The 16950-nt window shown below is 43.2% G+C and overlaps 1 protein-coding gene across 1 annotated transcript; it reads left to right on the forward strand.

Annotated features, from left to right (window-relative positions):
- The first annotated feature begins 7266 nt into the window (after nucleotides 1-7266).
- On the forward strand, nucleotides 7267-10424 carry LOC138909079 (uncharacterized). Its single transcript, XM_070200175.1, has 5 exons — nucleotides 7267-7762; nucleotides 8366-8800; nucleotides 9187-9311; nucleotides 9735-9888; nucleotides 9991-10424. Exons 1-5 carry the CDS (start codon nucleotides 7267-7269, stop codon nucleotides 10422-10424), a joined length of 1644 nt encoding a protein of 547 aa, XP_070056276.1.
- The last annotated feature ends 6526 nt before the right edge of the window (nucleotides 10425-16950 follow it).

Consider the following 16950-nt stretch of genomic DNA (forward strand, 5'->3'; position numbering starts at 1 on the left):
GGAACTACAGGGCATTTAGGAGTTGGTTGCCCTTCTTTCAAATCTAAATCGTGCTATAGAACTGAGTTATAGGAAATTTGAGTTAAACTTACGTGTTGGTGTTTGCATACACAGATGACGATGACTAGGAAGACTATGGCTAGTCAGAGGAGAGACACATCAGTGGGTGAGGGGACCAGCAGGGTACCCCCAGTAGATAGGGCCCAGTCTGAGGTCCAGGGTGAGACCCCTACTCAACCATTACTGGCTCCTCCACCACCCGAGGAGATTCCTAGGGATACCGCACATCCAGTTCCCCCTCCACTTTCATCAGATCAGTAATTGCGGAGTGCAGTGCATTTGTTGATACAGTTGGTAGCTACCCAGCAACAGGCTAGGGCATCAGCTAGTGCGGGATCTTCTGAGGGGTCTGGAAGTTCAAGGGTCCGAGAGTTTATTGCTTTGAGTCCCCCAGAGTTCACGGGGACAGATCAGAGGGAGGACCCACAAGATTTCATAGATCAGATTTACAGGATCTTTCGGGTTATGCATGCCACGGAGAAAGAGGTAGTTGAGCTAGCAGCTTTTTAATTCCGATATATAGCCATCATTTGGTACGAGGGATGGGAGAGGTCCAGGGGACGTGATGCACCTCCAGTTATTTGGGAGAATTTTTCAGATGCCTTCCTTGACCAGTACTTACCGCGGGAGATCCGACAGGTTCAAGCCGATCAGTTTCTAGCCCTCAAGCAGGGCAATATGAGTGTCCGAGAGTATAGTCTCCATTTTGACTCATTGGCCAGATATGCACCATCCATAGTTGCTACTATGCGGGACAGGATCCACAGGTTTATCGCGGGGTTGGCCCAGAGTTGACCGAGGCATGTGCCACCACTGCATTGCAGGATATTATGGATATCTCCCGGATTCAGGCATTCGTCCAGAATATAAAAAGGGATAGGCATCGGCAGCAGGGTACAAAGAGGACTGAGCAAGGACAGCGTAAGAGGATGAGATTTTCCATGTCTCAAGAGCAGTCTCAGGGTAGTTATAGGCCCCAGTACTTCAGACGGCCACCTAGGCCTCTGCCACCTCAGTTACAGGGTTACAGATATGACTGCTATACTCAGTCAGGACCAGGTGAGAGCTCACGGGTGTCGGGTTTGCAGCGACAGCGAGATTCAGGGTAGACATGGTCATTTCTACCGCAGTGTGACATCTGTGGTAGAGGACACTTGGGACAATGCCGAGCAAGTTCTGATGCTTGTTATACATGTGGGCATCTGGGGCACATGATGCGAGATTACCCAAATAGAGATTTTGGGGGTATGGCACAACTAGCGAGTTCAGCAACAGGATCATCTATGTCCGTGCATCCTTTAGGGCATGAGTCTTAGTCTTCGGCTGGCAGAGGTAGAGATTTCAGTTCAGGTAGTAATCAAAATCGTATCTATGATTTAGCGGGTCGGCAGGACCAGGAGTCTTCACCAAACGTTGTGACATGTATATTGACCATTTGCTCACGATGCTTATGCCTTGATAGATCCAGGATCTACTTTATCGTATATTACCCCATTTGTCACGGAGAAGTTTGGTGTAGTGCCTAAAGTACTAAGTGATCCTTTTGCGGTATCTACACCAGTCGGAGAACTAATTATTGCTAGACGGGTTTACCAAGGTTGTACGGTGAAAGTTTGTAGTCGTCGGACCTCAGGCGGCTTACTTGAGCTAGAGATGATATATTTTGATGCTATCATGGGCATAGACTGGCTGGCAGCTTGCTATGCCACAGTTTAATGCCGAGTAAAGGCAGCCAGATTTCATTTTCTGGGTGAGCCAGTCCTTGAATGGGTAGGTAATACAGTGACACCCGGAGGTAGGTTTATTTCCTATCTGAAGGCAAGAAAAATGATCGCAAAAGGGTGCATTTATCATATTGTACGAGTTAGAGATGAAGATGCTGGGATATGTACACTTCAGTCTATTCCAGTAGTCAAAGAGTACGCAGATGTGTTACCAGATGGGCTTCCAGGTATTCCTCCAGAGCGAGAGATTTATTTTAGCATCGATTTGCTTCCGGGAACTTAACCAATATCTATCCCTCCGTATAGAATGGCACCTGCCGAATTGAAGGAGTTGAAGGAGCAGTTAAAAGATTTGATGGAGAAAGGTTTTATCAGACCCAGTACCTCGCCTTGGGGTGTACCAGTACTGTTTGCAGAAGAAAGACGGCCCGCTGAGGATATGTATCGTTTATAGGCAGCTGAACAAGGTAACCATTAAGAATAGGTATCGACTTTCAAGGATCGATGACTTATTTGATCAGTTGCAGGGGGCTAGATGCTTTTTAAAGATTGATTTGAGGTCGGGGTACCGCCAGGTCAAAGTTCGAGAGAAAGATATTCCAAAGACAGCCTTCAAGACCCGAAATGGCCACTTCGAGTTCCTTGTCATGTCCTTCGGGTTGACGAATGCACCCGCCATATTTATGGACTTGATGAATAGCGTATTTCGGGCATTTTTAGATCTGTTCGTGATAGTATTTATTAACACGTACTTTTGGGGAGAAACACCACATAAATGCAGGGTGGTGGTCTGGTCGTTCGTCATAACATCTTTGGGTTGTTTGACTCTACTACGGTGGTCGTTTTGTGTATGAAGTGATTGGGGTATGTTGGGTTGTTTTGTAGTATTTTGTGGTGTATATAAGGTTGGAATATAATGTATATATGTTTATATTGTTGTGTTCTTGTGTTGTTAGTATTATCATGAATTTGGAGGAAGTAAGGATTATAGGGGAGATGTTCCCCGTTTTAATACAAAATAAGTTTGTCGTTTGTTGTGCGATAGTTGTACCTTTCGTAACTTAATGATAGTATTATTATTGTTGTTGTAGATTAAGGTGCGAAGAGGCAATTCAACTTGGCGATTGAAAAGATTGTGATAAGGTATGTTAAGGCCAAACCATTCTTCATTTTGGTATGATCCCGTAACTACATGAGTTTGATAACGAGGCATAAAGAGAAGTTCGTATTCCTAAAATTATGTACATTATCCTAGTCTCATAAGTTACATTATTCTCCCTTATAGGGACTTTATATTCAGTTAAGTATTGTCTTCTTTCAGTAAAGAGGGTAGAGGGTATATATATATATACAGTATTACAGTATTTTCACCTCCATCAAGCTATAATCGATGGGCAGGCCCCTATTGGGAAACCTCTGATTAGATGGTAAGTTATATACCGAGCCTACTGTGGCCGAGCGCCTATGAGCGATCCCGGAATGGACGAGATACCTAGCCTAGTATGGCTGGGTGTCTATGAGCGAGCCTACTATGGCTGAGCAGTTACACGTATCGAGCCTTATAGGGCCGGACATTTATTTTACTTACTATATTGAGAGAGTTGAGTTAATATTAGCAGGTAAGTATATCTCCAGATCATCTTTGACTCCCAGATACTTTCAGTTATTATATTATCAGTTTAGTTTCAGCTTTAAGTTATTTTATTTTCTTACATACTCGGTACATTATTTCGTATTGACGTCCCTTTTCTGGGGACGCTGAATTTCATACGTGCAGGTTCATATAGACACACGGGTAGACCTCCTCAGTAGGTGTTGCATGAGTTCAACTTGATCGGTAATCTCCACGTCCTTCGGAGTTATCGGGTCTAGGGTTTTGTGTACATATTGTGTATATATGTATATATGTTATGGGTAGGTCAGGGCCCTGTTCCGATCACAGAACATCCATCAGTAGAGGCTTGTAGACATATCCTGTCAGTTAGTACAACATATTGGGTTTGTACGCTTTGTATGTATATTTTGTTGGTTTGTCATTAGTAGTAGTTATGATGGCCTTGTCGACCCAACTTTATATTGATGTTTAATCAAAGCTAGTTTCGGTTCTGTTTTATATTTTGCTTCGAAAATTATCTTGCAATGTGGCCCCATGGCCAAAGTATGACATTGTATGTTCAGAGTTCCTCTGTCGCAAGTTGGTACGCTAGGTTAAGTGAGGCACCGGGTGCCGGTCTCTCCCCCAGGTTCAGGGCCTGATGGTTTTAAAGTACTTCAAATTTGGGTTGGAGTAGGTTTTGGTGTTATTGAGGTCAAATTGGGATTCCGAGATGGGGAATAGTTCCGTATGGTGATATAAGACTTGTCCGCAAAATTTTGTATCATTCCGAGTAGTCTAAGTCTGATTCAGCACTTTCCGAGCGATTTGGAAACTTGAAGTTGATAACTTGATTCGATTTGGTTTTGGGGTGTGATTCTTGGTTTTGTTGTTGTTTTACGTGTTTCGAGAGTTCAAGCAGGTCCGTCTCATATTTATGGACTTGTTGGTGTATTTGGACAGGGTCCCGAGTGGCTCGGGGGTATTTCGGACCGCCCGGAGGTGAGCTAGGAAAAACCAGAAATTCCACTACTAGTTTCCTTCTTCGTGAATGCGGAAGGACCCATGCATTCACGATGAAGGATTTGGGCAATGGGGCAATTTTCCCTTCGCGTTCATGATAAAGGGTTCGCGTTCGCAGAGCCTTGAAGTCCGAGGCCTACGCGTTTGCGTAGAAGGAAGGGACCTGGGGAGGGTCAGTGCTAATTTCTCTTCACGTTCGCGAAGGTTGCCTAGCGTTCGCGTAGGGCAGGGCTGGTACACCTCCGCGTTCGCGAGGCCCTATTCGCATTCGTGTAGACCAAGCTTTTCTGGGCCTAGCCGTTAGCCATCACGAACATGAGGCCTGTTCCGCATTCGCGAAGAAGGGGCAGCTAGGCAGTGTGTTTTAAAAATCGGGACTTATCTATTTTTGGGTTCATTTATTGTACTCTTGGGCGATTTTAGAGCTTCAAAGGGGGGGTATTTCAACCTAGCTATTTATAGTAAGTAATTTCTACCTAATGTGAGCTTAATACATAGATTATAGGTACATTTTAACATGTAAATTTGTGAAAATTATGGGTTTAGATGAAAAACCTAGGTTTTTGATAAAAATGGGATTTAACCACGAAAATGGTTATGGAATTTAGTAAAAATCATATATTTGGGTTCATGAGGTTATGAATAACAACTTTCTTCAAATATTTCCGAAATCCAAGCACGTGGGCCCGGGGGTAAATTTAGGAATTCTTCAATTAGGGTTGGGAAATCACTTTAATAGTTAGGATATGAACGTTTGAACATGTACTGACTATTTTATATAATATTTGGATAGTTTAGAGTCGTTTGGCACAGAGTTGAGGGTTTAAAGCATAATTGTGGACAGGAAAGTAAGCTTTGGGACGAGGTAAGTCTCTTTTCTAACCTTGTAAGAGGAAATTAACCCCATAGGTGAATTGAATTAATATGTGCTTCTATTTGTGGGGGCTACGTACGCACGAGGTGACGAGAGTCCGTACGTAGCTACTAATTATGCTTATGTCCCGGTAGTTTAGGATCCAAATCATGTTATACTTGCGATGTTTGCACCCTACTTGTAATTTAATGCCTAAACCATATTGGAACTTGATAAAGGAATTGTAAAAGACCGAATTTCATTTACTTGAGTTTTGGACGGGTTACTTGACCGTTTTTGAGAATTGGTGTTTTCCTTGAACATTTGCCTCTTAATAATCTTTGAATCGGTTGTTTATAAAGTATTTTCTCTTCTTGTGGAGCGGGCCGAACACCTCGGTAATAGAATAGATGCATCTATGGTTCGTGCCGTTCGACCCTCGGCAGTGCACAATTTATATATTTATATGTTGGATCGGGCCGTATGACCTTAGCATAATTCCTGTGTAATAATTCTTGGAGCCCAATTATAATTGATATTGTTTCATTGGTTTGAGAGATTGATTTGTTAAATGATGGAAATTAATTTGGGATTTACTATTAGTGAAAGAATTGTTTATTTATTTTTTTTTATTGAGTTTTCAGCTATATTTTTATAATCCATTCTTAATTATAATTTCGGTATTTATTGTTAGCCCATAGTAAGTGTCGAAGTCGACCCCTCGTCACTACTTCTTCTAGGTTAGACTAGATACTTACTGGGTACATGTTGTTTATGTACTCACGCTACACTTCTGCTCTAATCGTGCAGGATCTGAGGCAGGTGCATCTGGCTATCAGTCCGGCACGCATCCTTGATTTCTTCGAGATTTAACGGTGAGCTACCTTCCGAGCCTGTTCCGCAGCACCCGAAGTATTCCTTTTATTTTTACTTTCTGTCTATTTCACTTCATACAGTAGTGTAGTATTTGTATATTCAACTAGTAGCTCATACACTTATGACACCTGGTCTTGGAGATCATGCTAGTAGACACATGATGATTTTTGGATATTTACTCATCTCATTTGCTCTTAAAATTATTTATCTCTCATTTTATTTAAACTTTTATTTCCTATTTATGCACTAAATAAAAATCAGCTATTTCAAAAATGTTAAAAGAAACAATCACATGGTTAGTTCACTGTTGGCTTGCCTAGCGATAACGTTGAGAGCCATCACGGCATATAGAAGGAATTGGGTCGTGGCAATATGGTATCAGAGCACTAGGTTCACGTAGGTCTCACAAGTTATGAGCAGGCCTAATAAAGTCTTGTGGATCGGTGCGGAGACGTCCATACTTATCTTCAAGAGGCTATAGGGTGTTAGGAAACTACTCTTTCTTCATCTCCTAATGTTCAGTTGATGTTATACGAAGTATCTTTCTCTTATTCTCTCACAGATGGTGAGAATGCACACGACGGATGTTCCAGACCCCGGAGGAACTGCTCCCTCTGTTTTTAGAGGCCGAGGCAGAGGCCGGGGGAGGGCACCAACCCGAGGTAGGGGACGAGGACGTCCCAGAGTTACCCCAGCCATGCCACCAGCAGATTCGGTAAAGGATCCCATTATTGAGGAGCAGGGCGAGGTGCCTGTAGCAGAGCCAGCCCCGGTAGATTTCATGTCCGCATCGGGCTTCCAGGAGGTCATGGGCCATATGTTACGGTTCATGGATACCATGACCCACGCTGGTTTTTCCACCAGACCCAACCACATCTCAGGCTGGAGGGAGACCACAGATCCCTACTGCTCAGGTTCCTGAGCATGCAACTACTGTATATCAGACCCCGGGAACACTACTCATGGGCGGAGCCCAGCCAGTGATAGCAGCCGTGCTTGAGCCCAGACCAGCTGTGGCCGGCGAGCCGCAGAAGTAATTGGACAGATGGACTAGGCTACACCCTCCTGTCTTCGGAGGTGACCGACATGAGGATACCCAGGACTTCATCGATTGGTACAGGGACAGACTGCACAACATGAGGATATTAGGGACCCACAGGGTGGATTTTACTACTTTCCAGCTGGAGGGCAGGGCCCGTAGATGGTGGCATTCTCATCTTTTTGGCAGACCAGCAGGTTCTTCTCCCTTGACTTGGGGTCAGCTTACACGCCTTTTATTGGATAGGTATATTCCACACTCCCAGAGGGAAGAGTTGCGGTTTCAGTTTGAGCAGCTCCAGCAGGGTCAGATGTTAGTGACCGATTATGAAGCGAGATTCTCTGAGTTGTCTCGCCATGCACTTATGATACTTCCTACTGAGGCAGAAAGATTACAGAGGTTTGTTGCAGGGTTGCACTCCGGTATTCAGGCCACTATGGCCCGAGAGGTTGAGATGGGGACTTCTTACCAGCTAGTTGTGAAGATAGCTCGGAGGATTGAGGGTTATCGTCAGCGGGGCCGAGAGCATATGTCACGGGACAAGCGGTTTTGTTATTCCAGAGGGATCAGTGGTGCTCGGTGTGGGGGTAGAGGTTAGTTTGGGAGGGGTCAGCCTAGTTGGCCCACATATCCAGCACCGCTGCCTCCTCGGGGTGCTCCAGTTTGACCTTATTTCTGCACCATGCCAGAGAGTTCCTACCGCCCACCAGATATTCAGGGTTCCTCTAGTGGGTATTCGGGCCATCAGGGTTAGACTTCAGGTCAGCAGTCCTTCGTACCGAGAGGTTGTTACGAGTGCGGGGACTTCAGACACGTGCGAAGGTTCTGCCCCAGGCTTCGAGGCAAGGTAGTGTAGTAGGGTTCTCAGCCTATGATTACAACACCAGTAGCCGCACCAGCCATCTGGCCGCCTAGAGGCGGAGAGCAGGTGGGTAGGGGTCGTCCTAGAGGTGGAGGTCAGGCAGGTGGAGGTTAGTCAGGTGGCGCTCCAGCTAGATTCTATGCTTTCTTGGCCAGACCAGAGGTAGTGGCCTCAGGTGTCGTGATCACAGGTATTATTTTTGTCTACGGTAGGGATGCTTCAGTATTATTTGATCCAAGGTCTACCTATTCATATGTGTCATCTCTGTTTGCTCATTTCCTGGATGTTCCTCGTGAGTCCTTGGGTACTCATATTTATGTGTCCACTCCTGTAGGCAATTCTGTTGTTGTGGATCGGGTATATCAGTCCTGCATTGTTACATTCTGTGGTTATGAGACTAGGGCGGATCTTCTACTGGTTGATATGACCGACTTTGAGGTCATCCTGGGTATGGACTGGTTATCTCCATATCACACCATCCTCGATTGCCATGCGAAGACTGTTACCTTGGCGATACCAGAGTTGCCTAGATTGGAGTGGAAGGGTTCATCTGTCAGCACACCTAGCCAGATCATCTCTTTTATGAAGGCTCGACACATGGTCGAGAAGGGTTATTTGTCTTATCTAGCTTATGTTCAGGACACTACCGCAGAGACTCCGGTGATCGATTTAGTGCCTGTAGTCCGGGAGTTCTCCGGTGTGTTTACTTCTGATTTTCCAGGCATGCCACCAGATCGTGATATCGATTTCTGCATTAATTTGGCTCCAGGTACCCAGCCTATATCTATCCCACCGTATCGTATGGCTCCGAAAGATTTGAAGGAACAACTTGAGAAGTTTCTAGCAAAGGGGTTCGTCAGGCCGAGTGTATTACCTTGGGGTGCACCAATGTTATATGTGAAGAATAAAGATGGGACAATGCAGATGTGCATTGATTATCGCCAGTTGAGCAAAGTCACCGATAAGAACAAGTACCCGTTGCCGCGTATTGATGTGACCAGTTGCAGGGTGCTAGGGTGTTCTCTATGCTCGACTTGAGATCGAGGTACCATCAGTTGAAGATTCGAAATTCGGATGTTCCGAAGACCATTTTCTGGACTAGATATGGCCATTATGAGTTTCTAGTGATGTCCTTCGGTTTGACTAACGTCCCAGCGGTGTTTATGGATTTAATGAACATGGTGTTCATTCCATACATTGATTCGTTCGTCATTGTCTTCATTGATGACATTTTGATCTACTCGCGCAGCATGGAGGAGCATGAGCAGCATTTGAGAGTGGTGCTTTAGACCTTGTAGGAACAGAAGTTATATGCTAAGTTCTCCAAGTGTGAGTTTCGGCTAAATTTTGTAGCATTCTTGGGGCATGTTATATCAGGCGAGGGTATTAAGGTAGATCCCAAGAAGATTGAGGCAATTCAAAGTTGGCCTCGTCCTACTACGGCGACTGAGATCAGGAACTTCTTAGGGTTAGCAGGTTATTATCGCCGGTTTGTAGAGGGCTTCTCATATATTGTAGCACCTTTCACTAGATTGACCCAGAAGAGTGCTCCGTTTCGTTGGTCCGATGATTATGAGGTGAGCTTTCAGAAGCTCAAGATAACTTTGACTAGGGCACCAGTTCTTGTGTTGCCCTCCGGTTCGGGGATGTATACTATGTATTGCGACGCTTCATGTGTTGGTTTGGGTTGTGTATTAATGCAGGAGAGGCGAGCTATTGCATATGGTTCACGTCATATAAAGCCCCATGAGAAGAATTATCATGTACATGATTTGGAGATGGACGCGATTGTTCAAGCTCTTAAGATCTGGAGGCATTATCTTTATGGGGTGTCCTATGAGGTTTACACTGATCGTCGTAGCTTGCAGTATTTATTCAAGTAGAGGGATATCAATTTGAGGTAGCACAGGTGGCTTGAGTTACTGAAGGATTATTACATTACCATTCTTTATCATCCAGGAAAGGTAAATGTAGTTGCAGATACCTTGAGCAGAAAGGCGGAGAGTATGGGTAGCTTGGCATTCATATCGGCAGAGGAGATGCCCTTAGCTTTGGACATTCAGTCCTTAGCTAAAAGACTTGTGGGGTTGGATATTTTAGAGCCCAGCCGAGTTCTTGCATGTGTCGTTGCCCAGTATTCACTATTGGAGCAAATCAGGGGTCGGCAGTTTAATGATCCGCACTTGTTGGTTCTTAGAGAGACGGTACTAAAGGGTGGTTCCAAGGAGGTTACTATCGGTGAGGATGGTGTTCTGCGACTCCAGAGTCTCCTATGTGTTCCTAATGCCGATGGCTTAAGGGAGAGAATTCTAGAGGAGGTACACAATTCTCAGTATTCCATTCATCTAGGTGCTACAAAGATGTATCGCGACCTGAGGCAGCATTATTGGTGACGGCGAATGAAGAAGGACATATTTGAGTATGTTGCGATATGTCTAAATTACCAGTAGGTTAAGTACGAGCACCAGTAGCCAGGTGGCACACTCCAGCAGATGACTATACCTGAGTGGAAATGGGAGCGCATTACTATGGACTTCATAGTTGGGTTGTCGTGGACCTTGCGGAAGTTTGATGCAATTTAGGTCATTGTCGACAGGTTGACCAAGTCGGCACACTTCATACCGGTGGCGACCACATATACTTCAAAGAGGTTGGCCCAGATTTATATTCAGGAGATAATTCGGTTGCATGGTGTTCTTGTTTCCATCATATCAGACAGAGGCCCTCAATTCACTTCGCATTTCTGGAGAGCAGTACATAGTGAGTTGGGGACCCGTGTAGAGCTGAGCACAGCCTTTCATCCAGAGACCGACGGGCAGTCAGAGCAGACAGTTTAGATCTTGGAGGACATGCTTAGAGCATGTGTGATTGTCTTTAAAGGGAAGTGGGATTGATTCTTGCCTTTGGCCGAGTTTGCTTACAACAACAGTTATCAGTTCAGCATCGAGATGGCTCCATTTGAGGCTTTATATGGTCGGCGATGTCGTTCTCCCATCAGTTGGTTTGAGCCCGGCGAGGCTAAGTTATATGGTACTGACTTGGTGAAGGATGCCTTAGAAAAGGTAAAGCTGATTCAGGAGCGACTTCGCACAGCACAATTCAGACAGAAGAGTTACACGGAACAGAAGGCACTTGATTTATCATTTATGGCGGGTGAGAAGGTTCTCTTGAAAGTCTCGCCGATGAAGGGGATCATGAGGTTCGAGAAAAGGGGAAAGTTGAGCCAAAGGTTTATAGGCCCATTTGAGGTGTTGAGATGAGTTGGGGAGGTTGCTTATGAGCTTGCATTACCTCCCAATCTATCAGGAGTTCTTCTGGTTTTCCACGTGTCTATGCTCTGGAGGTATCATGCCGACAGGTCACATATATTAGACTCCAGCACGATTCAGTTAGATTAGAGCTTGGGTTATGAGGAAGAGCTAGTTGCCATTGTTGATAGGCAGGTTCACCAGTTGAGGTCCAAGAGAATTTCCATGTTAAAGGTTCAATGGAGGGGCCAACTAGTCGAGGAGGTGACTTGGGAGGCCGAGGAGGACATGCGGAGCAGATATTCACACTTATTAAGCACTCCAGGTATGATTCTAGACCGGTTCGAGGACGAACGTTTGTTTAAGATGTGGAGAATGTAATGACCCGACCAGTCATTTTGCTTTATAGAATCTCGTTCCCCTAAATAAGAATCTCCGTACGTTATTTTACTATTTTATGACTTGCGGGAATGGTTAGTTCGGGATTTGAAAGGGTTTGGGTTGAAATCGGAACACTTAGTTCCTTAAGGTTGGCCAAAAAGGCTAAGTTTGACTTCGGTCAATGTTTTGAGTAAACGATCTCAGAATCGGGATTTGACGGTTCCAATAGGTTCGTATGATAATTTCGGACTTAGGCGTATGTTCGGATCGGGTTTTGGATGACCCGGGGGCGTATCGGCGCCTAACAGTGAAAGATGACTCTTTGAAGGTTTTAAAGTTCTTTAAATTTGGTTTGGAGTAGGTTTTGGTGTTATCAAGGTAAAATTGGGATTCTAGGACCAGAAATAGTTCTATATGGTGATTTAAGACTTGCCCGCAAAATTTTAGGTCATTCCGAGTAGTCTATGTATGATTCGGCGCGTTTGGAGCGATTTGGAAACTTGAAGTTCATAACTTGATTCGATTTGGTTTTGGGGTGTGATTCTTGGTTTTGTTGTTGTTTTACGCGTTTTTGAGAGTTTGAGAAGGTCTGTATCATGTTTATGGACTTGTTTGTGCATTTGGACGGGGTCCCAAGTAGCTCGGGGGTGTTTTGGACCGCCTAAGGCTAAGCTAGGAAAAACCAGAAAATCCAGTTCTGGTTTCCTTCACATAATTGTCATAAAGGTCGGGACAGAGCCCCGCCATACCAAACCATACACATCTAAATCAAGGGTGTAACATCATTCCCCCCTTTAGAACATTCGTCCTCGATTGTTGACTGATGCACTTATCATTTTCGTAACTTATGTCTTTTGAATTCTTTAGTACTCTCCTTGCCATCTAGGCAACTGTTCTTTGAATAAATCCAAAGGCCAGGGCATTCCCCCTTTTAGGCCTCTTTCTCACACCATGACTTATGGTCGGAATTCTTCCAATCTCGTAACTGTTGTTACCTTCTATCATGCAGGCTGTACGACTTTGACCTTGTAAGTGCGCCTATGCGACTCTTCTCCCCTTTTTCCCCCAACTTTTGGCCAATCTCTAGGCCTCACTTTGTAAATATATACAGAGCTTGACAAGATGTCCCTCTCGGCATCTATAGGTATACTTAAGTTCTTCGCTCGGTACTTTGTCGAACTTACGATTATTGTTATATCTTATTTCATAGACCTGGTTATCCATCCGTATGACTTTACTACATCAAGGTAGGTCATATTATACTATAACTTTTACTTCGTTTTATCGTTACTGAGGTCTGCTACCAAACTCCAAGCTACTTTCGTTACTTATCTCATATGTATAAATCTATGTTCTTTAATGCTTCCATATTACTGTTCATCTTAAAAATGACGGCCTAATCTCATCTCATACTTTATAACTTTTATCCATCCATTGTTGATTCACCCCAATATTGATCTATAATCTACCCCTGATAACTTAACCTTTTATGTAACACTGCCGCTAAGGTTCACGTTTCATCGGGGAAACATCTGAAATGATTAGACTGATCCACCTAGGACGATACCATGGTTTCATAACCGTATCTCACAGCATCCCAATGTGATTCACCTTGCGTGGGTATTTTAATCCTGTCCAATTCATGAGATCCCTTTCTTTTCTTTGTCAGATCATTACTCAATCAAAGGCCCAAATGTCATTCTTTATCTATCACAATTACACCCTCATTCTATTACCAGGGCAGCATTCCATCTCTTCTAAATGCTATTAATCTTAGACTCCTTTGATTTCATTCATGCTATAGTGAGCTTTGTATAACTTAGAGAAACCATCTGCTCTTCTTGTTTTCGTGGTCTTAATTCTGAGAACATATCCATTTTCATTACCTTCTCACTCGCCCGTTCTTATCCTTACTCCTGTCTTCTAGAACCTTGTCACTTCACCATACAATAGCTTGCGACCTACACATATCTATTTATATTACTTTCAACCTTCCAACTTGCTTGCATCATAGATTTCCTTATGTCATTTTGGAACATCAAGCGAGACATCACATCGCCTCTAACTCTTCTTTACTCTCTTAGTCAGGCTTTTCGATTCCTAGACCATAGGCTCGAAGATATGCTACTGACGACGCTGCTATCATTCCTGGATATTGAATCCTAGTGCTTCTAGCCTTCTATCCGAAGCATAGACTATTCACGATCTTCTGGCTTTGAGTATCTCGTATGTTGTTCGCCTTCACCTTACTTACCTTATAATCTCGCATCACATCTTCTATCTCTTTCATGACCTTCCTTCCACACATGTATAATTTATATCCACAACTTGAAACTTTATTGTAATTCTTGCACCTCTGGTGCATACATAATCCGGTGGAAGCTTCGTTCTGACTTCTTATGAGGCTGGTACTTTTCCAACTGGCTTTATCGTAGGCCGTTATAGAACATGGTTGTTGTACTTTCTCTCTTGTACCTATGATATTAAGAGTGATCCTGCAATGTTCTCAATCACAATTTCTATAATTTTCTGGATCCAATAATCAGACTCCTGATTTACTTTGTTGTTGTTGTAACTCTTTAGTTTCTTTTTCCTTCTGATAAGACTTTATGTAGGCTTAAGCTATCTTCTGATCTGTGGCTCACGGTATTAGTTATTACTTTATCCTTTCATGGACGCTATGGAATATTCATGATACAATCTACTGATAATTCAATCCTTTGTCTATTCCCTAGGCTCAATTCTTTCTTTTAACTTATACCGGAGTCTTCTACGGCTGTATGAATGTCAACATATATGGTGCATGGATATCACTCTGAAGTCTTAAGTGCATAATCCCTTTTGTTCCCTCTGAGCTTCCTTTAAACATAAGCTATTACTTTTCCTGGTCTTTCTGCCCCTCTGTTGCATGTATACTTAGCTTATCTTAGTTCCTATGCATGCGGAGTTTTCGTGCAACTCATATGATCTTGAATATTATTTTTGATTTTTTTTACTTCGGTAGGTGCCACTGTCTTATGAGTGCATACAATGTTGTAGTGAAACTGTTATTACACGGCCATTTCCTCTTTAGGGCACTGTGCTTAGGTTGAAGCTTTCTTCCTTATTTTCTTAACTAGTCTTTCATTGTAGTACTTAGGGAGGACCCTCTGACTCTCGTAAAGCTGCGAACTTACTACGTCGTATACTCAACGGAATTTTTGATGCCCTTCCTCGCCTATAATTATCCGTAGTTACTTACCTCCATGCCCTTGTATTTATAGGGTTGCTTCTGAACTGATATTTCAACTATCTTCCCAGTGGCATTCTCTTTTATTTCCGTAATATTAATACTTATATGGTACCTTTATAACTTCCCCAACTCTTATATGAATATACCTCAAGTATTACAATGTCATAACTGCGAGACTGAATTCCCTATGTTGGGGTTCCCGACGTTTATCTTGCATTGATCTGTTGATTTATCTTTTATCCTCTTATCTAGCCATAACTGGGCTCTTCCTGAATCAACTACTAACTACTCGTTGGCCCATTCTCATATCAATATTCCGAGTAATATTTCTTGAGTTATTCCCTTTGTTTTAACTTACCTCTCGTACTGGCTCCTTATTTATCAAAAACATCCCGGGCTGGAAGCTCCTTTCCTTGACGTTGTGCTTACATAATGTTCTGGAATAATAACATATCAGTAGGACTTGAATAAATGCAATCTCATCCCTTTCTCATTTTTATCACATTCTTCCTTTACCATTCCATAATTACTAGAACTACTTAATTCTGACTTAATGCCATATCAGTCCATGTTTCCCCCATTTAGGGGAGTATTATAATGCTTCATTAACTCTCTTTTTATTTCCCTGCTAACATTTATGTCTATCACTTTATTCTGAAAACTCCAACGAGACACTCTTTTGCTTTTAGCTCCCCTTGCTCCATCCCCTGGCTCTTCGGGTTGCCTAACATTCCCGTTCTACTAGGGACGGGAGCCACACTAAGGTAATATTTACCCCTTCAAGGCTTCCAGTGCCTATCTTTGTAGTACTCATATCTAGCTGTACTATTTTAGAGTGCACCATATGGGTGTCTCACAAGGAGATTTATTAGCACATTTGCTATCCCCTTGGAAATGTTAACTAATGCAAATAATCCATCCACCATTTTGGGTCACTCTAACCCCAGCCGGATCCTGATATCCGTCCTTCTCTTATACTACTTTTGTTAGCCCTCATAGGGCATAAATGAGATGAGTGGGGCCAATTGTACATACCTCTGTTATTGTTGAAGGTAACTCAAAATGCTCATATTCCTCTGCGATAATCTTCATTAGCTGGGTAGCTCGTACCCTTTTTCATCTTGCTTCTTTTACTTGCTGAAACTTGTATCTACCTTCTAAATCTCTCATTGTTTTTCACCATATGGATGGATAGATATTCTTGCCTTAAGGCTCCTTATCAAGAAGCTTACAGGTCTTAGTACCCACATGTTCTGCTGAAGACCTTACATTTACTCATCATAAGCATCATAAAAAAAATCGAGTTCCTCTGACTCAACTCTTCCATAGCCACATTTAATCTCTTACCAACCATCCTTGTAAATGTAGGCATCGTCGTATTCTGAATAAGATAAAGTTTAGGAAATTGAGTTCTTACAACTGAGCTCTACCACACGATCTAGAGAAAGAAGAAAGAGTGATAGTCCTAAATGCCATATAGCCTCCTGCCTATAAGTGTGGTGCACAACACACCCATAAACAAGACTCTACTAGACACGGCTTGTAGACTCCCTAGGACAGAACTCCTCTGATACCACTTTTGTCACGACCCAAACCGATGGGCCGCGATGGGCACCTGGTACCTTACTCAACTGAATGCCAACATAACGTATCTTTCTTATTACTTTATCATATACACATGACATACGGTCCTAATAGGCCAACATGATCATTTATAAACTTAAAACATAGGCCGACAAGGTCAGACAATCTTTTACATACACGACATATGTCTACAAGCCTCTAAGAGTATATAATTGTCATAAAGGTCAGGACAGAGCCCCGCCATACCAAACTATATACATCTAAATCATACTGATCAAATAAGCAACTCCGGATCAAATGGAGTGCACCAATATCTTCTACTGAGCTGATCGCCTACTTGGAGGACTCTCGACCTGTCTATCGAGACTCGCGGGCATGAAACACGACATCCCCAGGAAAAATGGAGGTCAGTACAAATAATGTACCGAGTATGTAAGGAATAAAAATCAGTAAATAATAAGCATGAGAGAAACA

Source organism: Nicotiana tomentosiformis, chromosome 1 (genome assembly GCF_000390325.3).
Source record: "Nicotiana tomentosiformis chromosome 1, ASM39032v3, whole genome shotgun sequence".
NCBI lineage: Eukaryota > Viridiplantae > Streptophyta > Magnoliopsida > Solanales > Solanaceae > Nicotiana > Nicotiana tomentosiformis.